At 42.6% G+C, this 26,927-nt stretch overlaps 1 protein-coding gene across 4 annotated transcripts in view; it reads left to right on the top strand.

Annotated features, from left to right (window-relative positions):
- DSCAM (DS cell adhesion molecule) overlaps positions 1–26,927 on the top strand; it is an 805,927-nt gene that overhangs the window by 607,844 nt on the left and 171,156 nt on the right. For all 4 annotated transcript variants that reach the window (XM_060234239.1, XM_060234240.1, XM_060234242.1 and 1 more), the window contains exons 16-19: positions 8,519–8,589; positions 10,963–11,203; positions 13,695–13,841; positions 14,463–14,618. In XM_060234239.1, coding sequence (XP_060090222.1) covers positions 8,519–8,589; positions 10,963–11,203; positions 13,695–13,841; positions 14,463–14,618 — 615 coding nt within the window. The remainder of the gene's footprint in view (positions 1–8,518; positions 8,590–10,962; positions 11,204–13,694; positions 13,842–14,462; positions 14,619–26,927) is intronic.

Genomic DNA, 26,927 nt, shown 5'->3' on the forward strand with positions numbered 1-26,927 from the left:
CCACACCTTTGAGCAAGGAGTCTCCAATCATTACCACCTTCCTCTTCCTATATTGGGGAGCAGAAGCTCCAGGCTTCTTTCCCACAGGATCCTGAGAAACTTTGTTCAAGCTTCGTGGAGGCTGGGGAAGTAGCCCTTGTTCCAATGGCTCAGAATCAGTTACTGTGGGGAGATCCTGGAACCTATTGCTGAGCAGCAGGGGCTCAGAACATCTCCTGATTTTCTTTCTCCTTCGGGTTACATTTTTCCAGGAACCCTCCTCCTGTGTTGGGTCCTCTTCTAATTGCTGAGATACCGTTTCCTCTCCCTCCTCTTGTCCTTTCAAGAGTGCCTCATGCATTTTGTCAAGAAAATTCTCACCTACCTTTATACACTGCAGTATGGACAATCGTGCCTCCAGTCCCTGTATTTTTTCCTCCAGCAGGGCCACTAACTTACACTTGCTGCAAGTGTAATTCATGTTACTCTCAGGTAGAAATACAAACATCCCACAGTCTTTACACGTCACTGCCACTGCTCCCTCACCAGCCATACTGCTGCAATCCATTTCAAAAATTTCTTTATCTTCACTTCTCTTTAAATTTCACTACCAACTGCCACTTGAAACTACTTTTGAGTAACTACCCACCTTTCTACAGAACCCCTAGGCTAGACCCCCAGGCTAAGAGCCACAGGCCAAGAGTTCGTGCCTCTGGCAAGGATGAACCTTGAAAATTAGAGACTCAAGCCCCCACCCACCTCTGACTCAACAGCCAGAGCAAAAGCAGAGGGTGGGGCCAGCAAACCCCCAGGCAAACAAGCTCTCCTCACTCAGCAACAGCTACACAAAAGACACACAAAAGCAATCAGAAACCCCTCTCCAGCAGGCACCAAGCACTCCACAGTTACCTCCCACAGCAATTGTAAAACATAACTCTTCAATGCAAACTCTTCAACATTTCAGGCACAAGCTGTTTGTGTTTTAACAATTTATTGATAACATATGGTTACAAAACTTAATTATAAATTTCCTGTACTAACCCATATGATATTTCAATCCCCCTCCCTCCCTTGTTTGACTTCCCCGAAGTTATATATTTAAGTTCAATACTAAAGGTACCACTAACTGATCAAAGTTCAATATTTTTTTCCCTCATCAATACTAAAAAATTGTCCAATGTCTTTTTACATTCCACTCTTTCTCCATATATCCTTTAAATTTCTTCCACTCCTTTTTGAATATATCTAGATCATAGTCTCTTAGAGTTCTAGTTAGTTTGTCCATCTCACTCCACGATAAAACTTTCATAATCCAGTCCCATTTCTCTGGTATTTTTTCTTGTTTTCACAGCTGCGCATACAATGTCCTAGCATGGCACAAGCTCTGTTTAACAGATGCCTTTTAAAATGCAAATATTGTTTTTAAAGTATTTACATGCATACAGTTTATTTTCAGTCATACAGAGAAGATCCTTGCACTGGTGTGGCATCTCCAGTGCCCAATCAAAAGCCCTGCTGAACAAAAGCCCTGCCTGCTCTGGCCCACTTTCTAAAAAAACACTTGGTGGGAGCCAATATTACACCATACACCATATTGGGAAACCCTGGATTATATGCTTTCTACTACATTTTATTTTCCTATGTGGTAACAGCCACATGGAGAGAAGGTATTATTAGGTACTTAGTTCACAGTGATTTTCTTTCCAGTCTGTGTGTATCTTCTGCATATATTCAAAATATGCTATTCTGCCAGTCTTTGTGTTTGCTTCCTCTCTCAGTCTCACATATACTCCAATGGATGCACAGAATGCTGTACATATATATTTTTCTTAATTAACTAGTAGTATTTCTTATCTGTGGGCTTTTGTTTGACTGAAAATTAGCATGCCAGCATAATCAAGTGACCTTAATTTGCAGATTAGCTTTCCCATTAACAACGAGCAACCTGAACGTCATGTTATATTCTCCACTGTGTGACCTAGTTTCAAGATGACTGACCCTTTCTTTGCTCTCATTATGAAGCTGTCCGTTCAGAGTGAGGGGTCAATTATAATGGAACCATCATCAAAAGCTGCTGATTTATTCAGGGTGAAACCAGAGGAGAAAAGTCAAGCCTTCAGCAGAGCCATTATATTGGTTGCCTTGGTATCAGCTAGGACCCCATGCACGCGCATGGAAGTGTCACCATTTGTCATTCTTTATTTTAGCTCATTGCTTTTACCTCAGGCATATTAAGTGGATTCCCAAACATCTGAGAGATGCCTGAGGCAGGGAATGTAATGAAGGCTTTACAAACATAACAGCATTAAATATTAAATGGAAAGATGTGGGAGGGAAACCACATTGGCAAAGGTGCATTGAATATGATAAACTGTTGTAATGTCAGACTGCCAACAACTTTTATTCAAAGACCCAGAAAGCGGGTTCCTGCAGCAAGAAGAGACTCAAACTGCATTTTCTGTTCTACATAATTTCTGCTCACTTTTGATGAGATCTCACAGGTCCTTCCTGCCTTCCCTTATTATTGTTGTATCAAGTAGCCAAGTGCTGGTGCCTTTCGAAAGAGCTGCACAGTAGGGTCAGCCATGACTACTGTTTATAGTTTTGCAAATTTAGGGGAGAGAAAAACATTGCTTTAAAAAGAACACACACATATTTTGAGTATATTTTTATGCTGATTCTCTCTCCAATGGGAACCAAAAGTGGCTTACGAAAAATACTTTCGGAAAAAATTATTCAGTATATAAAGCGAAGAACAAAATTAAACAAGACATCCACCAGGGCAATCTAACTGGGAAAGGCCACAGGATGAAACCACAGGCTAGTGGCTCTTTGCACCCAGAGTCTCATTCCTTCACCATGCTGAGGCTATCGCTATCTACCGTGGGAGAGAGAAAAAGCACTCAGCCTAGTTGTTTCAAGTTGGCAGCCATTTCCTCTCAATTCCCCCTCTTCACACAAAACATCACAAAATGCACAAACATCACATAAACTAAATGCTGGGGTGTGGGCAGTGTTTTGAATTTCTACAACTAAAAATTACACACAGATTTGGTGACTAAGAAGAGAACGAAGTGGTGGTCAGTGTTCCCTCTAAACTGTGCACGAGTGACTGCTCATTAACACAGGAAGCCCCACTCAGCAGCAATCTGGAGTCGCTCAGGATGTGAACTGTTCCACACAGTGGGAGGTGGGGGGTACATTAGAAAAAAATTATACATTAGAATTACAGAGTTGGAAGGGACCTCCAGGGTCATCTAATCCAACCCCCTGCACAATGCAGAAAACTCACAAACACCTCCCCCTAAATTCACAGGATCTTCATTGCTGTCAGATGGCCATCTAGCCTCTGTAAAAACCTCCAAGGAAGGAGAGCCCACCACCTCCCAAGGAAGCCTGTTCCACTGAGGAATTGCTCTAACGGTCAGGAAGTTCTTCCTAATGTTGAGCTGGGAACTCTTTTGATTTAATTTCAACCCATTGGTTCTGGTCCTACCTTCTGGGGCCACAAAAAACAAGTCCACATCATCCTCTATATGACAGCCCTTCAGGCAGACACATCCACTGGGTCTCTCCCCAGACTTATTTGGTCACGCAACCTTGCTATGAGAACCCAGCTAATAATCAACGAGCAAGCACTTGAGAATTTACGCCTCTCCCTTATGTCTTCTATGAACCCCACGGAAGTTATTTCCTCCTATGACAACCTTGTCTCTAATGTTATTTCCCTGCTTAACCCCTCCTCTCCTGTGGTTTTTAAAGGCAAATCTAAATATAATCCCTGGCACAACAGAGAATGTCTTTGCCTGAAGTCCACACTTCGCTCTATCTATCATCACTATAGGAGCCAAAAAAAGTCTGCCTTACCAAAAGATTATTTTATTGTTAAACACAAGCTGTTAGATATGGTCAAGGCCAAGAAGCTCCAGCTTGCAAGGGCCCAATGGGAGCGCCTGATCGAAGCTTCTAGGTCCAATGATAGTGGGAAATTTTGGGCTTTAATCTCTGGGGACCTGCAGGGGAAGCCTTACTCTACAATAACAATTTCTTCCCAAGCCTGGCACTCATACTTTTTAAATCTTTTTGGAAACGATGGGGCAAATTTCCCCATTTCCCTTGAAACTGGCATCAGTGAACATCCTGAGTGGCCACCTGTGTCCCCGGAGGACATCATTACCCTGATTTCACAACTTAAGCCCAAAAAGGCCCCCGGCCCTGATGCAATCATCCCACAGCTATTGAAGTTCCACCCAGAATGGTGGGCTCCACCCCTGGCTGCCCTGTTTACTATGATAAATAGCACTGGAATAATGCCCAGGACATGGACCAATGCAATCATTGTCCCTATCCATAAAAAGGGCAATCCTTCATTACCTGAGAACTATTGGCCGATTAGCCTCCTATCAGTTGTCGGCAAGCTTAATGCCAAACACCTCCTAGTGAAACTAGAAAGCTGGCTGACAACAAACAACATACTAGGCCCAGAACAAATAGGGTTTCGCCATGGTAAATCCACCCTTGACCACTGTGTCGTTTTGTCACACCTAGTTTCTAAATACAGTGGGAAATCTGGCAACAAACTCTTCACAGCCTTTTTAGACCTTAAGGCGGCATTTGACTCAGTTCCCAGAGAGTTGCTTTGGGTTAAGTTGGCCAGGATGAACATGGATCCCAGATTGCTTACCTTGATTAAAAAACTGTATACACGTACCAGCTGTCAAGTTAAGTACAACCTTCAGGGAAATCTAACTTCGGAAATTCCAATTTGTAGGGGTGTGAAACAGGGCTGTATCCTTGCCCCAGCACTTTTTAATCTTTTTTTAAATGATCTTGCCCGTTTTATATGCAATCGATGGGCATGCCCCTAAAATTGCTCACTGTCATGTTCCCATCCTTTTATATGCGGATGATGCCGTCTTACTGTCATGTTCCCAAATTGGATTGAGGCATATATTATACCAAGTTATGACCTATCTCAATAACAACGAGTTAACCCTGAATTATGGGGAAAAGATTTTAGTTTTCTCTAAATCTTGGAAGCAACAATTATGGTCAGTCCAGGGAAACCCTATTGAACAGGTCAAAACTACCAAATATCTGGGGATTAATTTTTTCTACAATGGGAGCTGGGCAACCCATCGCAAGTGCGCTCTAACAGTGGCAAGAACTAGTGCCTTGGCTATTGCCCGTTTTTTTAATCTGAAAGGGAACCAATATGTCCCTATGGCTCTGAGAGCTTTCAATGCGAAATCTAGCCCCCAATTCTTATATGGTGCTCCCATATGGATCAGTGCCTTCGACTACACCACTGAAGGCCTACAATCCTTCTTTTTGAGGAAAATACTGGGATTACCCAACTGTGTTCCTTATGCTGCAATTTGCATGGAAACTGGACTGTTGCTGCTGGAAACGCGCGCCTGGCTTTTGACCTTTAAGTTTTGGCTGCGCCTTTTATTTAACTCTGATCAGAATTCTTTCACCTTTTTGATGCTGATGGACCATCATGCATCCAAATGGTTGACCCTGATCCAAAAGAAAATCACATCCATAGGAATTTCCTTGGATGCATTTTATCTATCCTCTGCTCCTGCGATATTTCAATCCATCAAATGCAGACTACTAGATATCCAGTTGCAACGTCTGACTGAGGCAGCTCGGAAAACTTGCTCCCCAAGCTATCTGGGTTTATCCCAGACTCCTGGGCTTTTAGCTCCCTATTTCCTCTTTTTAACTGATCCTCACCAAAGAAGAGCACTTATGCTGGCTAGATTTAATGCATTACCATTGGCCATCCTCTCCGGAAGATACCACAGAATCCCCCGCAATCTTAGACGATGCCCTTATAGCCAAGGAGTCATCGAAACGGTCCCTCATGTTCTTCTGGACTGCCCTTTCTATAGCAGTCCATGAGCAAGATACCTAGATGCTCTGCTCTCTGACCATAAAGGCCTTTCTGACAATGCCAAGGTTCGCTTTTTACTCCACGGGAAACACAACTTCGTCACTACTCACGTTGCTTGCTTTTTACAGGTTGCGATCCAAATCAGAGAGGCTTTTACTCATGCATAGCCCACAGCTATTTTATGTCATTTAACTTTTGCTGTTTTTTTTAAGGTTTTATTATATTCTATAGTGTTATTGTTGTTTTTAAAGTATACTGTATTCTTATAGCAATGCCAATAAAGGTCTATGGTATGGTGACAGCCCTTCAAGTACTTGAAGATGGTGATCATAACACCTCTCAGCCATCTCCTCTCCAGGCTAAACATCCCCAGCTCTTTCAATCTTTCCTCACAGGACTTGGTCTCCAGACCCTTCACCATCTTTGTAGCCCTCCTCTGGACCCGTTCCAGCTTGTCTATATCCTTTTTAAATTGTTGTGCCCAAAACTGTACACAATACTCCAGATGAGGTCTTACCAGAGCAGAGTAAAGTGATACCATCACATCACGTGATCTGGACACTATACTTCTGTTGATAAAGCCTGAAAGTGCATTTGCCTTTTTAGCCACCGCATCACACTGTTGACTCATGTTCAGTGTATGGTCCACTAAGACCCCTAGATCCTTTTCGCACATACTACTGCTAGGGCAAGTCTCACCCATCCTATAACCATACATTGGATTTTTCCTACCTAAATGCAGAACTTTACATTTATCCTTGTTAAAATTCATTTTATTGATTTTAGCCCAGTTTTCCAGCCTGTCAGGGTCATCCTGTATCCTGTTTTTGTCTTCTTCTGTGTTTGCAACCCCTCCCAATTTAGTATCATCTGCAAATTTAATTATTCCCTCTATTCCTTCATCCTAATCATTTATAAAGATGTTGAACAAAACAGGTCCTAGGACAGATCCCTGAGGCACTCCACTTGTCACTCCTCTCCAAGAGGATGAGGAACCATTCACCAAGCACTTTTTGGGTGCGATCTGTCAGCCAGTTACAGATCCACCTAATGGTAACAGGATCTAAACCACATTTTACCAACGTCAACAAGGATAGTATGTGGAACCTTATCAAAAGCCTTACTGAAATCAAGATAAACGATGTCTACAGCATTCCCCCGATCCAGCAAGGTAATCATTTTCTCAAAAAAGGAGATCAGGTTAGTCTGACATGACTTGTTCTTGAGAAACCCATGCTGACTCTTAGTAATCACATCCATTCTTTCTAAATGTTCCAGGACTGACTGTTTGATGATTTGTTCTAAAAGTTTTCCAGGTATAGACGTCAAGCTGACGGGTCGGTAGTTACCTGGATGGTCTTTTTTCCCCTTCTTGAAGATGGGGACAACATTTACCCACCTCTAATCTTCCGGCACCTCTCCTGTTCCCCAAGAATTCTCAAAAATAATAGCCAGAGGCTCAGAAATTATATCCGCAAGCGCTTTTAGAACCCTTGGATGCAATTCATCTGGCCCTGAGGACTTAGTTTCATTTAAAGAAACTAGGTGTTTATGTACTACCCCTACGCTGATCCTAGGTTGGAACTTCATACCCTCCTTATATGTTCTGTTTTTGCCATGTTGAGTGGAATTAGCGGGAACATTGTTGGTGGCAGTGGCAAAGGTGACCCACAGGAGGAAAAGCCAGAAGCAATGTGATCCAGCATAGGATCCAAATCAGTTTAATACAAACCATCATCGAAACATTAGGGTAAAATCAGTATAATTCCTAAAACACCAATATAGCACAACTAGAGCAGAATGCTTAAAACTAGGCCCTGTTAGCAGCTGCTCTCCAAAACAAGCTACAAAAGCTTCAGTATTTCAGAAAGTAGAATTAAAGGGTTTTTTTGAAGTCTTGCCATGGAAGTTACTGTGTGACTAGAAACTGATATAGGTACAGCATTAACCCCAAGTGAACCAGAACATCAAACTAGATTTGTTGCTTTTGCATATTTTTCTCAGTTTACCAGATCAATATCTTTCTCTGCTTAATGCTTTGATTATTTCTCTGGTTTCCACGGGTGGATGCAAGCCCTCTACACTTGTTACATCTATGTGTTGAATGTTCAGAGAGGGAAAATGGGCACAAGTATACTGGCCCTGCCCCCAATGGCCCCTCCCCTTCCATGTTGTCATGCTAAGGAAGTGTCCTGGTGTATATTCCTTTCCATGATCAGCAATACTGCTTACCACACATTGTCAATCCCATGGAGCGTACATGCTGACTTGTCTGCATGCATAGGCACTATGCTCAGGAGCCAGCGATCACTTGGATGCAGTGGACCTGCTTTCCCTCTCCATGCATTCAATCAACACATAGACAGTTCATGGGGACTGGGCTGCCATCAGTGAATATGTAGATTCCTGAACTGTTTAGCAGAGCCATGATTTGTGAAAGTGTGGATGCTTTTGACAGTTTACAAATTAATATTATATTTTCAGTGGTTCAATCAAGCCTTTTTATCATATTCACCTTGGAAAAGCCTTTTGCTGTACACCAGCATGTTGGAGCTTGTGAAAACAATGTAATATATTGTTTTCTTTGATGAAAGAGAAAAATGCAGTACATTGATATGTCTTTCCATTTCTCACCAGCTCCTGATGGACCACCTCAGGATGTTCAGCTTGAGCCCATATCTTCACAAAGCATTAGAGTAACCTGGAAGGTAAATAAGTAATATTCAACAGGAAGGGAAATGGTTTATTCTGGGATGTATATTACTGTATTAGTAACCTTGAAGCCCAAAAAGGATAGGGAAATAAGAGATATATACTTGGAATGAATTTATACACATGATATGCTTATGGCTAAATTTTAGGAAAATTACTTTGTAACTGAGTGTAATTGCATACTAAATTAAATTTGCATGCAATTGTATGTGCCTGTGACTGTGCTCTTTTGAACTTGTTATTAACAAAATGCAACTGCAGTCTAGTAAAGAAATATATAAATGACTGGATTTTAGGTTACTTCTTACATAGAGGGCTAGTTCAACCTTAGCTAGGATTCATTTATAAATGAGACCAGAGAAATGATACTGGAATCTGCAAGAAAATGCTCATAGTATGTCAACTAAATTGAAACAAACAGGAAATTATCATGTTTATAATACATTTGATGTAGGGCTATATAAAGGAAAGATTGAGTGGCAAGTGGAAATTGTCCTGTAATTAGTCATTTAAGAAAATTAAAAGCCTTGTTTATATCTTTTATAAAGATTCAACATTTTTGCAATTTAAAAAGTCATATCTTTTTTAAAAAAACAACTTTACTTTCAGTGAGCAAAGTAAACTGTGAAACAACTGTTACACAATATCATCCAATGTTGCTATATTATACTATAAACTACAATAACAGTGCAGTCAGAAGCTGTGTTATAACTTTCTGAGTATACTAATGTCAGTGTGTTTAGAAGGATATAACTCTGCTTAGGATTTCACTGTTAATCTTTGAATAGTAGTCCAAATGTGAGATCACTAGAACACAGATTTTTTTTACCAGTTAGCTTCTTTTGAAACTAAACAGAAGTTACTTCTGTTTAAGACTAATGACTAATTCTTAGGACTTCTTGAGCAACTAGAATTCCTTTTACATCTGGCAGTTAAACATAGAATAAGGGTCATATTTAGTGAAGTATTGTATGAAGGAAGAGAGGATGCTCCCTTATGAGTCAGGAATTTTCTGTTCTACTCAAGAGGGCTGCAGTCCAACATACAGTTGAGTGTGTGCTAAGGTGTCACTGAAACAGAGTTGGCCCTAGGCTGTCTGGCACCATAGGCAAGGCTAACTTCTGCCCCCCCACCCTGCACTGATAATATCACTGAGTCACATGGGGGAGTGTCCAATTTGGTGCCCCCAGATGGCTGGCACCGTAGGCAATTGCCTAGTTTGCCTAGTGACAGGGCTGGCCCTGTCATGAAATGACTATAATTTTGTGCTGAATTAAATCAGTGATCACCAACCATATTCTCCAAAACAAAAGTAATTAGAGACAGGCAAGCAGGCACAGAACCAGACTCCAGGACTGCATTGATTAAGAACAGTAGGCTGCTGTCAGTGCCATTTATTTATTTATTTATTTATTTATTTATTTATTTATTTATTTATTTATTTATTTATTTGGGGGGGGTAGGGTACAAAATATAACATTGCAAATTTATTTGAAATAAATTGATTAGTGCATGTGATGTAACACTGGAAATGAAGAGTTTTTACAGCATTCACCATCTGACTTAAGGAATTAATTATGCTTGCATTATTTTACATTGCACTTTATATATATATATATATATATATATATATATATATATATATATATATATATATATATATATATATATATATATATTAGTGAAATGAGACACTCATTGTCAGCAAAATCTAGTATTACTGTATTGTGGTGGCTGAAAAATTCAGAAACATGACCATTTGTGTTATCTTAGTCCCATATTACACACCCATGACACTATATATAGCTATCATTTATTATTTAACACCTTGAATTTACTTTAGTTGTTGCACTCGCCAGATAGCCCCATAAATGTGTGCAGGACCACAGTGACGGTTTCTTCTCCTGACCTGAATTGATGTGCTGCAGACCCACATAGGGCACTTTTACACTGGAGAGCAGAGCAGTTCACCAGTGCGAAATTGTTCATCAGAACTGCAGGCTGGGAACTTGGAATAATATATAATAAAATAGTACCTTTTGTGTAGAAGGAAAGTTTTAAACCCAGTTTTCTCTGAACATCACAGTAAATACCTCACTCATAGGACTGGCCCATAAATCCTTAGAGTCACCATACATTCTCATTCTGCTCAGGGTGATTCACTGCAATTGTGGCTTTGAATATAGCGATTATTATAGTTATACATTAAGTTTCTTTGAATAACAGTCATTAACATCATTAGATTAGAGCAAATCAGTACTTCAGTTTTGAATTCATGTAGTCTGGACCTTGGGTACAGAGATTACCCCCAATTTATAATTTAAATCATTAATGGTATACAGTGTTCAGAGAATGCTTTTCTTTTTTAGGCTCCAAAGAAACACTTGCAAAATGGGATTATTCGAGGATACCAGATTGGTTACCGGGAGTACAGCGCAGGGGGCAATTTCCAGTTCAACATCATCAGTATTGATACCACTGGGGACAGTGAAGTTTACACTTTAGATAACCTGAAAAAGTTCACACAATATGGCATGGTGGTACAGGCATGTAATCGAGCTGGAATAGGACCATCTTCTCAGGAAATTATTACAACAACTCTTGAGGATGGTAGGTAGTAAGCATGCAAATGGCATTTTTACTGAGGCTAGGATCTTTATGTGGTTTAATTAGATATTTGTAGAAATTATGCATTCATTTATTTAATTTCAGTTTGTACATTGTCATCTGATGAGCATTAAGTAGGGGGTGTGATAAAAATGATTGTTTTGTTATCTTGGCAATTTTAGTAAGTTTTATTTTTAAAAGAATCAGCTGTTTTTATGACAAAGGAAATGTACTTACTTAAGTAAAACTGAGTGTGAAATTCTCTGTCTTCCCAGGGCACTTCTCTACCCACTTCATATTGTTTCATAGGAATACACTCCTTAATATTTCTATCAGTCCTTTAGTACCAGTGCCAGCGATAGATAAACAATACAGATTAAATGGAATCAAGGCAGTGATATCATATCAGTTTAGGAGTCTTGTGTTGAATATCTGAGTTTCTGAAACTGGGTGCTGATTTTTAAATTGGTCACTGACTATGCAGGAGGCAGTAGGAGTTTCCTGATAATAATACTTCCTATTATTTACAGTCTTGAATTATTCTTGTTCTAGGACCAATTTGACTTAGCCATTTTTCTTTAACAGCATTGTATTTTATGTACCCTCCCAGGCTCAGTTAGTTGAGAATCACAGCTGGGCTAGAGAACTTGAATTTACCAACCTATAATCAGACATGTCAGTTTCTAACAATGCAGAAATAAATGACCTGTGGAATATTTGTAGATAATTGAGATCACTCTGCATAGCAGATCTGTTCTAAATCAATGATAGAGAGCCCTCTTGTGGGAAAAAGGGATTATTCCATCATTGAAGCAAGTAATGGAATAAAAGCATGTACTAATATGACTAGTCAAGCATGATCCCATGGGAGAAATTCTCAGATGTTTTAAATAGTCAAAGCACTCTTAAAATGATCAGCTGAGGATGATGTTCCTGTGTAAACTAATTAAGTAACAGAAAGCTTTCAAATTTCAGAGTGTTTCTTTAGATAAAGCTTTATAGCAGGGGTGGCCAACAGTAGCTCTCCAGATGTTTTTGCCTACAACTCCCATCAGCCCCAGCCAGCATGGCTGGGGCTGATGGGAGTTGTAGACAAAAAAACATCTGGAGAGCTACCATTGGCCACCCCTGCTTTATAGAATGGCACTGCTCTTTGTCGGTGTATATTTGTTTTTTGATACCGCCAAGAGATATTCTAGATATTATAGTGCTATATTATATGATGTCTCAGAGCCTGGTAAGAACCAGAGATTATCCTGTATACCCAAAGGTTTACAAATATTGTCTGGGTTACAGCTAAAACACTCCCCATATGCAACAGGGATTTCCAGTTGCTCATTCTACACAAGCATCTATAAATCTTTCTCACTGCTGGCAATGGGAGTCCTATATGTGTAAAGGATTCCTGTTTGCTGGCATTGTGTTTTAAAGTATTTCTGAGCTATTTTTGATAGCTATCCATATGTGATTAAACATCCCTTCCTCTAAGGCACATGGTATGCCTTTCTCCTATTTTATCAGCACAACAGCCTTGTGAGATAAATTAGCATGCGCAAGAGTGTTCTGCCCAGGGTCACCTAGTAAGGTTAGCGACTGAATAAAGCTTCAACCTGAGTCACCCAAGTCCTAGTCCAACCACCATACTGCACTGACTGACCGCTTAAACAACTCTAGATGGTATTTTCCTACAATAGCTCATCCTTTGATGCAAATGTTTTATATGCTTGTTCTGACTGATGAAAAGAGGTGACCACCATTTGTTTAAATATTAATGTTAACTATTGGTTGTGATGTGTTTGGATGGAGGCATATATACACACACAAAATATTATACACAAGTTGCTGCATACAGAATATACATATGAACTGATTACCAATCCATCCATTGTTCTGCTATATGCTTTGCTGATACGCATATGAGTAACATAAACCAAGAAGTGTAATGAAAAAAACAACTTCATAATCTTTGTTCAGTGAAGATAGCAACACTTTGATGGAAAACACGTAGTATTTTCATGGCATCTCAAGGGCATTCAGCCTTTACCTCACTGCTCATATAGCAAAGATATTGGCTTATGGTTACTTGCAATAGAGGTATGTCAGCAAATAATGCTCCTGTGGCACCCTTTCTGGATGGAAAAACAGAATGGGAGGAAGACAGAAATGCCTCCTTCCCCACACCATTGTGGTCCCAGCCAGAATTGGGGCCCTATGGCACAGTCAAAAGGAGTTCTGCAGTGGGAACTCACTCTGTAAAATGGCAGCACATTGCTGGGGCAAACATGGGAACATCTCATTTAGCTCTTAAGTGTTGAATGTAGGGCACAACACTGTCAATTTGTCTACCTTGCATTATTCAATTGTGCTTAGAAACAATATTTTAATTTACATTCTCCACAACCTCACCTAAGAAATGTAAATAATGTATTTTATATATTTTGTTTTTCATTAGTTTAAAATCTTGCAATTAAAAATGATAATGCTCTAATTTCAGTTCCCAGTTCCCCCCCCGAAAGTGTCCAAGCTGTTGCTACATCTCCAGAAACCATCTCAATTACCTGGTCTACTCTTGCCAAAGATGCCCTCAATGGAATTCTACAGGGATTCAGGGTTATATATTGGGCTAACCTTTTAGATGGAGGTAAGTATCTTTGCACCCCAGTCCTAGAATTTTATACTTATGTATAATGTTTTCAGATGCTGTCTGGGCATAAGAAGTCATTTGGCAGTATATTATACAGAAAGATAGTAGTGATCCAGAGGAGTCAGGATGTTCTTCCTCACGCTATCCCCTTTCATTGCAACTTGTGATATTGATTAGATAAGTTTTTATTCTGACCCAGTAAAGCTTTCTGTGAACCTTTACAAATGATTAATGTTTCTCATTTACCTAGGCTGATATTTCTGAAATAAAAATATCTGTAAAGAAAATACGGTTTCATAACATTTTCCAATCAAAATAATTTAGCACTCTGTATTTATTTTTTAAGTAGTAGAATAAGCCTAAAGTAGTGCACTAATAACTTTGAAGTGTTCTGCGTGTTTATTTTTCTCTGTAAGATGAATGTGACTTTTTATGATTAAATGCACACTATGGGCATTTAGCATTATTATGATTTAATAATCATAATAAACTTTATCCTTGCTAGAGTTGCATGTTATAATCTGACAATTTCTTGCTTATACTCACAGCGATATAATTATCCCTCAATAGGAGAAGAATGGCACTGACACTAACTCAGTTTAATTTTCTGTTCCCTAGAGCTGGGGGAAATTAAAAATGTTACCACTACACAGCCCTCGTTAGAGCTTGATGGCTTGGAAAAGTACACAAACTACAGCATCCAGGTGTTGGCATTCACACGAGCTGGAGACGGGGTTAGGAGTGAACAGATTTTCACACGCACAAAAGAGGATGGTAAGAAAACTGAACTCTTACCTAGAGTCAAGGAGCTTATAGTCAGTTTTTCACAGCTCTGCATGCATTATGTACAAATATGTCTGCATGTGTACATGCCCACTTTTAAGTGAAGCTTATGTGTCCAGAAGGACTATGATCTGTAATATATAAATATCTTCTATGGTATCTTGCTTCGAGGTCAGGCATTGGGATAAGAGTAAGGTCACCAAAAGCTCCACTAAGCTAGGTAAGAGGGCCAGCCAAGAGGCTCAATGGGTCTGTGGTCAGCCATTGCTCAAAAAGCAGTGCAAACATGTCAAAGTGTCTGTGTGTGAGTGTGTGTTTGGACAAAGTGAACTTAGCAAGGCTTGCAAATAGCAAGAGATCAAGCAGGGCCAAGGCATCATGCTAGATCTGCTAAGGAAGGGGCAAATGCACAGGAGATGCTTTATTGGCAAGAAGCTGGAGTTATACTTGAGGGAGGGGGCAGGGGCCAGTCACTACAGCCAAATATTCCAGCCCAACCCCCAGAATTAGTCCTGATTCAGAACTACCTGCTGCCAGTGATCCTGACCACTAGGCATATGATAGTTGGCACATGACTATCTAACTGTGCACATCTGGTGCATTCCAGAGGATTTTTTTGCCCACCCACCCCTCAAATGAAAACTACACAAGCTATGGGTTAAACTGGGACTTTATTTACACAAAAGCTGATCTGCACCATAACATACATCATAAACCATGGGTTGCATTGAGCTTGCAAAGCAAACTTCCTAACAGTGCAAACCCACCTCGGCTCAGGGCCAGGTGCAGAAACTTCCAGACCCTACCTGTCATGGCCCGCACACCAGTGCGTCGAGGGGATGGGATCACATACCCCCAGCCCATGACTGCAAAGACTTACGGCTGATCATATGCTCCCCCAACCCCTGAAGAGGCCCTCAACCAAGCCACCCCAACTGCCAAGCCCCTAGGTATCCCAACTGAGACCCTCCCCCATCGCTGATATCTAGGGGTGTTTGCCAGTTTAAAATCCTTTTAACCCATGATTTTCCTGCCCTCCCAGTTAGGACCTAACCAGTGACATCAGGCCTATTTATGCCTCACCCCCTCTGACCATGTGGAGCAGGTGAAAAAAAAGGCCCCTTCTACAGGCAATCTGAGTGAAGCCCAAAAAATTCCTGCTCAGCCCCATCACTGGCGACTAGCTAAACTCACATGGTCTTACCAAGAGGGTGGGTGGGTGCATAGCTCCTGCCAGAAAAGACTGGTCAAGAGATGGCGTCTGCTGCCTTACCTGGCCAGCCAGCCACCCCTGGATTGGCTAGATCTCCCACACTGAGCCTGAATAGGCTCATCCCACCCCTCATGATTCCATTTGAGGAAGTGGGGGATGGTCAACTTTAGCAGATGCTCTATGGCTCCCACCAGTTTTGCAGTCTTAAAGTGAGCACAAATGACAAATCTTTTAATTGTTTTCATTTTGATCAGCCCAAATATTATGAATATGCTTTCCCAAAATAACTGCAGAATATTGGACTCATTCAAATCTAATTTAACATGAAAATGACTAGTATACATTTCCGTTTTTTTCCGTATGGAAAAGTTGCCTTTTAGTTCCAGATGGTTGTGCTTACTCTAATAAATCTTGAATCATGATTCTTAAAAAAAGAAGGTACTTTACCTTTTATCTTGTGCATTCGAGACCCACTGCTGTATAATGTAAAGACAAAGCAGTCTATAGGGTTACACACAATGTCACAGAAGCCTGCCGTGCAGTCATTGTTTAATGTAAGCAGGGACACTACCCAATTTCACAAGCTGGCTGGGAGACAGGCCAATTTGTTCTGGTGGTCTGGAAACCTAAATGTGGAGACTTGGGTGTAGATTAACATTTGAACCAATCCAGTCTTATACATTCACTGCATGGTCTGTGAACTTCCTAAATGCCTTAAGTTCATTGGCATCAGTGAAATGTTTCACTTAGAAAAGCATCCCATCCAAGGGACATAAACTGACTTTTTTCTTTAAGCTGCTTAAAGCATATCTGATGCAGATAGTTTTATGGAAATACAACATACATGGAAGAGGTATGCCATGGGATGGGGGTCGGGCGGAATCTCACCTTTGTGTGCTAGAAGTAATCCCTAATAGCAAGGAAAAGATTCCTGGTTGCAATGTGTGTTTGTTATTATGCTCAGTACTTGATTTTAGACACCAGGGGTCAGGCATGGCCCCACTTGAATTTATGAAAAAGAAACTACTCTGATGGAACACAAAATTAGGTCTATTTTTAAGATTTGTATTATTATATTTGCGGTAAAAAATACTGTTCTTGTCCAGGATGTTCATGGCACTGTGAAATTTGCAGCAGAAATATTTGGTTGCTTTGAGAATGTATTCTATTTATCTTCTGCTTGGAGTTCTTTCTATAATATAAATAGAGTTACTTATTAACCAAGTGTCTTTCCACCTGAGGATTTATTTCACTGATCATTAAAATTTAAATAGACAAACTCATTTTCTCTCCACACAGTAGGCTTAAATTGCATTTTCACAGGCTGTTGTATTTGATGGCATGGGGTTTGAATGATTACATTCATTAGAAATGATGCATTATAAAATCTTAATTAAAACAATGAATCTGTGTTCCTTATTTGACAGACCAGCCATAGCTGCTGAAAGTGTGCTCATGAACACATGAAGCTGCCTTATACTGAACTGGACCCTTGGACCATCAAAGTCAGTGTTGCCTGTTCAGACAGGCAGCAGCTCTCCAGGGCAGGGCCTCAGGTAGAGGTCTTTCATATCACCAGCTGCCAGGTCCTTGTAACTGGGGATTGAACCTGGCAGTTGCTCTACAGCTGAGCCTCACCTGCTGGAATCTAGCATTAAGTCATTTCAGGCCAGAGTGTATTAGGGCTGACCTAAGGCAGCTTACAGATTTATAGCAGGAGAGGGTCCTTCTCAGCTTGTGGGTCAGGTTGTTGAACCTGGAAGCTAATGGGCAACCAATAAAGTGCTTATAATATGTCACAATGATCCATACTCACTAAGAGGTAAACTGCTGTATTCTTCACTATCTGAAGCTTCCAGGCTGTCTCCAGAGGCTTTTCCACATACAGCATGTTACAGAACTCAACCTAGGGTCAAAAAAGATTATACAGAATCCCTGAATGCCCCTCACTTTACTTTTAAAAATGCCACGATGTCCCAGTCTTGTTGGGGACTGTGATGTGGGGAAAGAGAGGTTCCTGTCTCCCCCTCCTCCCCTGCACTGTTTTTTTCTGATCCAAAATGCTTCTGAGGGAGCATATGGGCAAAATCGTATATCTGGTGTCATTTGGGAGTAGAAAAATGGTATATGGGAGGAAAGTGGGAGTCCCTCTTCCCCCTATGACATGGTCGTTCTGACCAGAATCACGCCTTCATGGCACAGTTTAAAGGACTTTCCAGGTGGGCTCTGGGGCTAATTCAGGGATGTCTGTCTTTTCTAGTTTGGCTCATAGATATTAAAGAACATGGAAAAAAAGAATAGAACCTTGTGGTATTCCACAAGATAAGCCCTCCAGTGATAACTCTCTGAATCAAATCAGATAAGAAAACCCATGTTTCTTTTGGTCTAGCAAAATAGTATAACCATGTCAAATGCAGCTGTCCTATAACCAGGCCCTTAAAAGTCAGATTGAAATGGACTAAGGGAAGGCATATCAATTAGATATGCCTGAAGTTGATTGGCTAATATATGCCCTGTATCCCTTCCTAAACAAGCAAGGTTAGATGTATTGGTGGTGGAAAGTGTTTTCAGGTTGCATCTGACTTATGGTGCCCCATAGGGTTTTCGAGGCAAGAAGATGTTCAGAGATGGTTTACAATTACCTGCCTCTGCATTATGACCCTGGATTCCTTTGGTGGTTTCTCATCAGTATGCTAACCAGGGATGACCCTGCTTAGCATCCAAGATCTGATGAGATCAAGCTGGCCTGAGTTGTCCAGGTCATGGCAAAGATAGATATAATTGGGCAGTATTTAGTTTAATTTTTTGAGACATGGAGGTCTATAAATGTCCAATTTATCATAGTGTCCAGTGATAGCTTCATCCAGAGTGGTTGGATCACTGTATGAACACATGAAACTGCTTTACACTGAGTCAGACCACTTTTCCCTGAAAGTCAGTATTGTCTACTCAGACTGGCAGTGGCTCTCCAGGGTCTTGGGTAGAGGTCTTTCACAGCATCTACTTTTTGAACCTTTAACTGAAGAAACTGGGGACTGAACCTGGGACCTTTGCATACCAAGGAGATGTATACCAAGCAGAGTCTGGCTGAGTTGCACAGTACCAGCCTCTAGGATTGCCAGTCTCCAGGTGGGAGAGATACAAAGCAATGTTTCCATGTATAAATTAGTCTCAATTGTGCTTCTGAAAGCTAACACAAATAAAGTTATTCTAACACAAAAATATAGCTGGCCTTATCAAAATATATTTATAGCAAACGAAACATCAGCAGGAGAAGAGCCAAATGCCTAATGATGTATGTGTTTGTGTGTATTTTTTTTTAAATTCCACAGAGGCAATTTCTTTTTTCTTAAGTCAATTTCGTAGACGGTGCAGGTTCAGTCTCCTGTGAAGCAAACAGAACAAAGGACTACCTTAAGAACTCCAAGGGGAATGGGAGAGCATTGGCTGATCAATGTAGATTCTTAGATGTGGGGAAAATTTCAATTTTTACTGCATAAGAGCTAAACAAGGTATCCAGAAATTCAGGACCCGTTTTCGCTTTTCACACTTTCTCTAAGCTCCAATCACAACAAGGCTTCAGTTTTGGATCTTAGTGAGAAGTGCCTTGTCATGATTGGAGCTTAGAGAAAGCCTGAAAGGTGAAAACGGGTTCTGAATTTCTGGATACCTTTTAGCTCTTACGCAGTAAAAATAGAATTTTTCTGCACATTTAAGAATCTACATTGACCAGCCGACGTTCGCCCGTTCCCCTTGGAGTTCTTAAGGTAGTCCTTCGTTCTATTTGCTTCAGAGGAGACTGAACCTGCACCTTCTATGAAATTGACTTAAGAAATAGGAAATTGCCTCTGTGGACTTATGTATACATACACGCACATCATTAGGCATTTGGCTCTCCTGCTGGTGTTTCATTTGCTATAAATATATTTTGATAAGGCCAGTTTTATTTTTGTGTTAGAGTAACTTTGTGTTAGCTTTCAGAAGCACAATTGAGACTAATTTATACAAAGAAACGTTGCTTTGTATCTCTGCCACCCTTATCTGTGTTTCACTTTCGATGCTTAATCCCCAGGTGGGGACAGGGGATCCCCAGTTTAGGTGCCCTCCGCCCCACTTCAGGGTCATCAGAAAGTGGGCAGGGGGTGGAAATAGCTGCTGGGCACTCCATTATTCCCTATGGATATCGATTCGCATAGGGTATAATGGAGAATTGATCCACAGGTATCTGGGCCTCTGTGGAGGCTGTTTTTTGAGATAGAGGCACCAAATTTTCAGCATAGAATTCAGTGCCTCTCTCCAAAGAACCCTCCAAGTTTCAAAGGATTAGATCAGAGGGTCCAGTTCTATGAGCCCCAGAAGAAGGTGCCCCTATCCTTCATAATTTCCAATGGAGGGAAGGCATTTAAAAGGTGCACAGTCTGTTTAAATGTGATGGCCAGAACTCCCTTTGGAGTTCAATTATGCTTGTTGCAACCTTGCTCCTGGCTCCAACCCCAAAGTCCCCAGATATTTCTTGAATTGAACTTGGCAATGCTACCAGCCTCCAGGACAACCTGTTACATAGTAGGGAACATGCAGAGCCTTGTGAAGGGCACCTCAATTTTCCCTGTATCATTTTCTCTGCACTATTTCCTCTTTCCCTTCTCCTGACAGCCCCATAAATTCACCCTTCTCTGCTTCCTTCTTTCCTTCCCACCTACCAACCAGCTATAATTGCCTAGAATGCCGGCCTTCAGGGGGCACTGAATTGGGTGCCCCCCACGTGACTCGGGTCATGCCAGGGCTTCCTTTGATGCATAACTGGTGACAGGATCCCCTGGCAGCCCCTTTGTGAGCACGCACAGTTGTGAGGCTGATGAGCAATAGAAGGCCCGCTGCACTCTCCTTCCACCCTGACTGGGCTGGGCTGCACACACAGGAGGCAAAAAGCACTGCTGCAGTTGGCTGAGCAGAGCGTGGGGTCTGAGCAGCCAGCTGTGATGCTCGTGGCCCCCAACAACAGGAGCAGGGCTCAGTCCAGCTCCTCTGCCTCCCCTCCTGGATTTGCATGGCTGCTTACCTGTCCCCCCCACCCCCTGTACTGACCATGTCCCAGGTCTGTGAGAGGGCAACTGGATTGAGGGGCTTGGTGGAATCCTGCTGTAGTGGCTGCCCCTCCAAATGGCCCCCAGCTTCCTATTCCAAAGGTCCCTCAGTCCATTGCTCGTCCCTCTGTTCGTCTTCTGGCACCAGCTTTCTTTGGGAGTTGAAGACTTGGCTGGCAAATGGTAAAGGGAAGGGGAGGAGCCGAGCTCCTGCTAACTGCAGCCCCCTCCCTCCTTCCCAGACTGGCTCTTTGACCCCATTCTCTCTCACCCCCCTTTTGCCTGCCAGGGTGGAGGGAGGCTTTATCTCTCTCTCCCTTTCTCACAGACTAGGTGCAGGGTGGCAGCAGCAGTGGGGCATTGTCTCATGGGACTGAGGGCTTGAGGAACAACAGGAAGACCTGTGCTGTATTGACATAAAACTTACTTGCCAGATCTGCATCAACTTGTTTTTTTTCCATTTTTCTTTTTAAAAGAGTTTTTTTTTAAAGGGGGAGGGATAGAAAGTCCTTCGCTTCCATCCCTCAAAGGCTGCAGTGAGTGGCCAGCACCAAGGGATGAAGGAGAGAGGGGCCAGCACATTCTTCCCCCATACAAACCATCCAGTGGGGGCAAGCAGGTCAGCTGCTTCCCCCTTCTGCTCCATCTCTTTTTCCCCATAGTCACCCAAGGAGAGCTGTTCTGCTGGAGGCCAGCCCCTGAGCCCCATTTTCCAGAGAGAGAACGAGCTCCTCCTGCCCCACCTTGTCTCAGTAACGGCAATTGATATTCACGCTGGGTATCTCTGTCTGCCAAAGATTTTCATTGCCACAAAAATAGCACTACTCTTCATCTATCTGATGGAGTTGTGCTTCTAAGGTTGGCATGTTAGTCCATATGACCAGACTGCTCAGTAATGCAAGTGTGTGTGCATGTAAAGTACTGCTAAGTCTTAACCAATGTACGGCAATCCTAGCAAGGGGATTTCAAGGCAAGTGAGAAGCAGAGGTGGTTTGCCATTGCCTTCTGCAGAGTCTTCCATTGGTCTCCTGTTATGTATTGAACATAAGCAATCAGACCTCATGGTGATTGCAACTAAAGGCAACCCTTGGGTCCCGGGATGGAGCTCGCCTGAGGCCCCGCCCATCAAGATCTGTGGCAGGAAGTTTGACCGACCAGGATTGGCCTGGTCGGATGTGTCGGTGCGGGTGTTAGCAGAGAGAGCGGTGTGATGTGTGCAACGGTGAGCCCCAGTACAGAAGTAAGCCAGACACCTGCAGCTAGTGCTAAAACAGTGTATTTACAATATATACACAACGTGCTCACTAGTGCAGAAAGATATACATTAACTATAGGACCAAAGTGCTCCGCCAGCATGTGGCTCCTCGAAGAGAGACCTGTGCATTGCTAGCACAGTCCATATATAGTTCCTTTAGCCAATCCTGGCAGTCCACAGTCATGCTGACTCAGCAGGTCCTTTCCACCTGTCCTCTGCCGGCTCAAACCGGCTTGTAGATAAGGTCACTGTGACCTAGCTTGCCAGCTAGATCATCTGCTGTCACAATAGAGCTGTCAGACTGTGTAGAGAGAGATTCAATACTGACACACCTCCTAATCTATCGTACACAGTAAACCTAAATATTGTACACAGGTTCCATACATACTTGACAACTTTACATTACACACAATGTTATACAATGTTACACACACATGCCTGCACATTGTTTCCTGGACAGCAGTATCATACATTTATACATTTGCATTTTGACATTTACAAATTTACAATTTCCAATCCAGGAACTCATCACCACTGTCCTGGTCAGCCAGTTCCCTCTGGCGTTTGGCCTCAGCCTCCTTGTTACGTGCCTCACACTCTGCAACCCAGACCTTCCACGCTTCAGCCTTTTTTCTCAGTGTTTCTTGGAACCCTGGTGGATCTAGTTTAACTACCAGTGTTACATATGGCACTTTATACCTAGCAGGAGGGATACCCTTAGTGGCTCTGGCAGATACTCGAGGCCCTGCACTAGCACTGGGCTCGTCTTCTCCAGACTGACTGCTTGCCACTTCCTGGGCTGGTTCCGCCTCTTGACTTAGAGGTTCCTCCATCTGACTTGGAAGTTGAGGCTCTGTGCCAGCATTGGGCTCACCTTCTTCTGGCTGCCTGCTTGCCAGCTCTCGGCCGGGAAACTGTTGTTCCTGCTTAATCACCCTTGGCAGGACTCCAGCACTGTTATCAGTACTTGGCAGCAATACAATTTCTCTTTTAGCACTATGTAACTCAGGCCAGCTGGTGCGCTCGTCAAACCTAGCTGTTTTACTGAAAGTCAGCTTTGCCCTCTTATCGCAAAAGCGATAACACCTAGCTTCTGGCTTGTAGCCCAGAAAAGTTAGGCGTACTGCCCGGCCAGCTCCCTCCCTTCTATTCTCTGAAGGAATGTTAACCCATGCCTTCGTCCCAAAGACCTTTAGAAAACGCAAGTTAGGGACTTTACCATATAGCCTTCTATAAGGCATGTCATGCACAGCCTTGCTCCAAATTCTATTGTACAGATATACTGCAGAGTACATGGCCTCGGCCCAATAAGCAATTGGCAATCTGGCATCCTCCAACATGCTATACATCAAGTTCTGCAAGACAGCTCCATGCCCATTTTCCTGGGGCGTGGCCGGGTTAGCTAATCTGTGGGCAATTCCTTGGCTCTCCAGCCAACGTTTGAACTCATTTGACAGAAACTCACCCCCGCGGTCACTCTGAATTGACCTGATATGCAAGTCCAACTCCCTTTCAACTGCTTTTGCCCATTTAATAAACATTTTGTATACCTCGGACTTGTGCTTCATGGCAAACACCCAGGAATACCTTGTATAGTCGTCGGTAGCCACTAGGCAATACAGCCTCCCCAACAGACTCTTTGGAAATGGGCCAATCACATCGAGGTGAATTAGCTCTAAAGCACGCTTGCTTTCTCTGTCGCTTTGTCTAGCAACTGCACAAGCCCTGCTCTTGGTCTTTTTACAGATCTGGCAGTCTAAGTAACACCTGCAGGGCTTCACCTTCAGACCTGGCACCATCTGTAGGGTCTTTTTCAATGCGTGAAACCCACAGTGCCCAAGTCTTCTATGGAACAGATGGATGCATTGGTCGTGCACTGGCACATTAGATACTTGTGCAGCCTGAGCACAATTACTCTGGACCACATACACATTCCCATCTCTCTTACCAGTAGCAAGCAGCTTCCCCCCACCTCCTAAGATCTTACAACAGGTTTTCTCAAATATTACCTGATAGCCATCGTCAATTAGCATGCTGACACTTAGCAAATTAGATCTTAACGAGGGGACACACAATGCATGCTGGAATGTACAATTCAAAACAGGAAAGTTTACACTTCCAGTACATGTAATAGCCGCAGTAGCATCGTTGGCTAATCTCACATGAGTGAGTTCAGGAATGTCAACATCTCTCAGCAGCTCCTTGTCGCAGCAGAGATGGCTTGTTGCACCAGAGTCTAATATCCACACAGACCCAGTACTCTCTCCTGAAGAAATAACCAGCCGGGCTTCTTCCTCACATCTGCTGGTGGTCCTCGGCTCTCGCTGCCTCCGTCCACGCCGCTTCCCTTTCTCTGGGCAAACACGCAAAAGGTGCGAGGATGAGCCACAACCAAAGCAACGCCTGACCGACAGTGCAGTCGGCTCCTCTTCAGCCTTTGGTTGTCTGCCAGCAGCACAAGCCGGCTCATGCTTGGACGCCTTCCCAGACGAGCCGATAGCCACACGCTCTCCAGCCGACACTCCCGGATGGCTCACAGCTGCAATCCTCTCCTGGAAATCATGCATGTGGGCACACACATACTCCATGGTCAGAGTAGCGACATCAACCGTCTCCAGGGAGGTTATCAGTGGTGTAAACTCCGGCGGCAATGAAGACAACAAAATATACACTCTGTTGTCAGGAGCGACAGTTTTGCCCCGGGCTTCAAGCTCCACGAAGCAGTCTGTCAGCTTCTTGATGTGCTGCCTTACACACCCTCCGGCCGGCATTAAAGTGCGAAACATTTTCCTGGTCAAGGCCATTAGGGAGCCTGCAGTGGTACTAACGTATACCCCACTGAGCGCGTCCCAGGCAGCCTTGGCAGTGTCCTTCCCACGCACATATATCAACTGGTCATCTCCCACTGCTAGCACAATGTTTGCCAGCGCCTTCTCGGCCAACACAGTCTCGTCAGGAGATAACACGGCAGGGGGATTACTTACAAACAGCCATTGACCCTCACGCTTGAGATAGTGTTCCATTTGTAGGCTCCACACCGCGTAGTTGGCTGAGTTAAGCTTCTCGACGGCCACTGCAAGCTGCTGCTGAGCCATGACGCCGACTCCTCCACACAGCTGCCTGCCGTCCTCCCTCTGGCTCTCAGAATGAGATAGCTGGTACTCTTTGTCCTCCGACGGCGTTCCTCGCCTCCGGCTCCTTCACAAATCTCAGTCAGCTCAACACTCACGTTGCTCCTCCGCGCAGCGGAACCGCTCTGGGCCCATAACCCTGTTGGTGCGGGTGTTAGCAGAGAGAGCGGTGTGATGTGTGCAACGATGAGCCCCAGTACAGAAGTAAGCCAGACACCTGCAGCTAGTGCTAAAACAGTGTATTTACAATATATACACAACGTGCTCACTAGTGCAGAAAGATATACATTAACTATAGGACCAAAGTGCTCCGCCAGCATGTGGCTCCTCGAAGAGAGACCTGTGCATTGCTAGCACAGTCCATATATAGTTCCTTTAGCCAATCCTGGCAGTCCACAGTCATGCTGACTCAGCAGATCCTTTCCACCTGTCCTCTGCCGGCTCAAACCGGCTTGTAGATAAGGTCACTGTGACCTAGCTTGCCAGCTAGATCATCTGCTGTCACAATAGAGCTGTCAGACTGTGTAGAGATAGATTCAATACTGACAGGATGAGGGGGCTGTACCGGGCAATGTATATAAGCGGGGCCCGGCCCGTGTGCTCTCTCTCTTGTAATGTGCTACTGAATAAACTATGTTGCCTTCAAACCATCTCGGTTCTCAGTACATTATATCTCCCTTCCAAAAACCAACCCTGCTTGGCTTCAGAGTTATACCATGCCACCTTTTCTCCCCTTATCTCTTATAAGTCTCTGCAAGAAAGCCAGACTAAAATGAAGAAAATAAACGATGAACAAATGAGATAGCAATGCCCTCAGGTGCCAAGGTTCTTTGACTTGTGTGGCAAGCCAATTACAGTCACACAGTGAGACAAAACCCAGACAGCAAAAAGGGGTAACAAAAGTTTTATTCGAATAAGGAACAACATACAGTCAAAGGTTCAGCTCAGTTGTTCACTGAGCTTCAGTTGGGTTCAAACTTTAATATTTTTCATCGCTCCTCCCCTTTTACATCATTGATCTTACGTCACCAGGCATGCGCTCTTGAATTCTCTTTGTCTCTAACATTCATTAATCATACATTTGACAAACAAGATGTTCCTGGCTTATTTTCAACTTTACTGACCTTCTCATCAACAGGTGTGTTGTCAAGATTTCCTCATTAAAAATGAAATGTAATATCCTTCTAGACACTGACCTTCCTGCTACCTTCTTTCTTAGACATTCCGCCTTTCATAAATTTACGACCTTTAAACTCATATCACAAGCAAAACTTAACTTTATATTGAATAATCTTGCTTTTACATACATAAAGATGTATAAAAAGACTTGTTTATCAAGCATTCTTACAAAATATATGAAAAGAATTAATAATAATACTACATCAGCATCTCTTAGAAAAATTGAACTTTTATATGGACTTTTCAGCTCTAAAATAGCATAATCTGAAGGAATTTATTTTTCTCTCTTGAATGTATAGTATTGTTTATTCTTTAATTGATCAGGAAGCCTTTATTAGATATTTGAAATATTTAAAATTATATCTTTTGTAAAACCTGTGGATAAAACACTTTTCTTCTTAACCATGAGGGCCTTCTTTGTATAGAAATCATTTTTGT

Source organism: Heteronotia binoei, chromosome 3 (genome assembly GCF_032191835.1).
Source record: "Heteronotia binoei isolate CCM8104 ecotype False Entrance Well chromosome 3, APGP_CSIRO_Hbin_v1, whole genome shotgun sequence".
NCBI classification, from domain to species: Eukaryota; Metazoa; Chordata; class Lepidosauria; order Squamata; family Gekkonidae; genus Heteronotia; species Heteronotia binoei.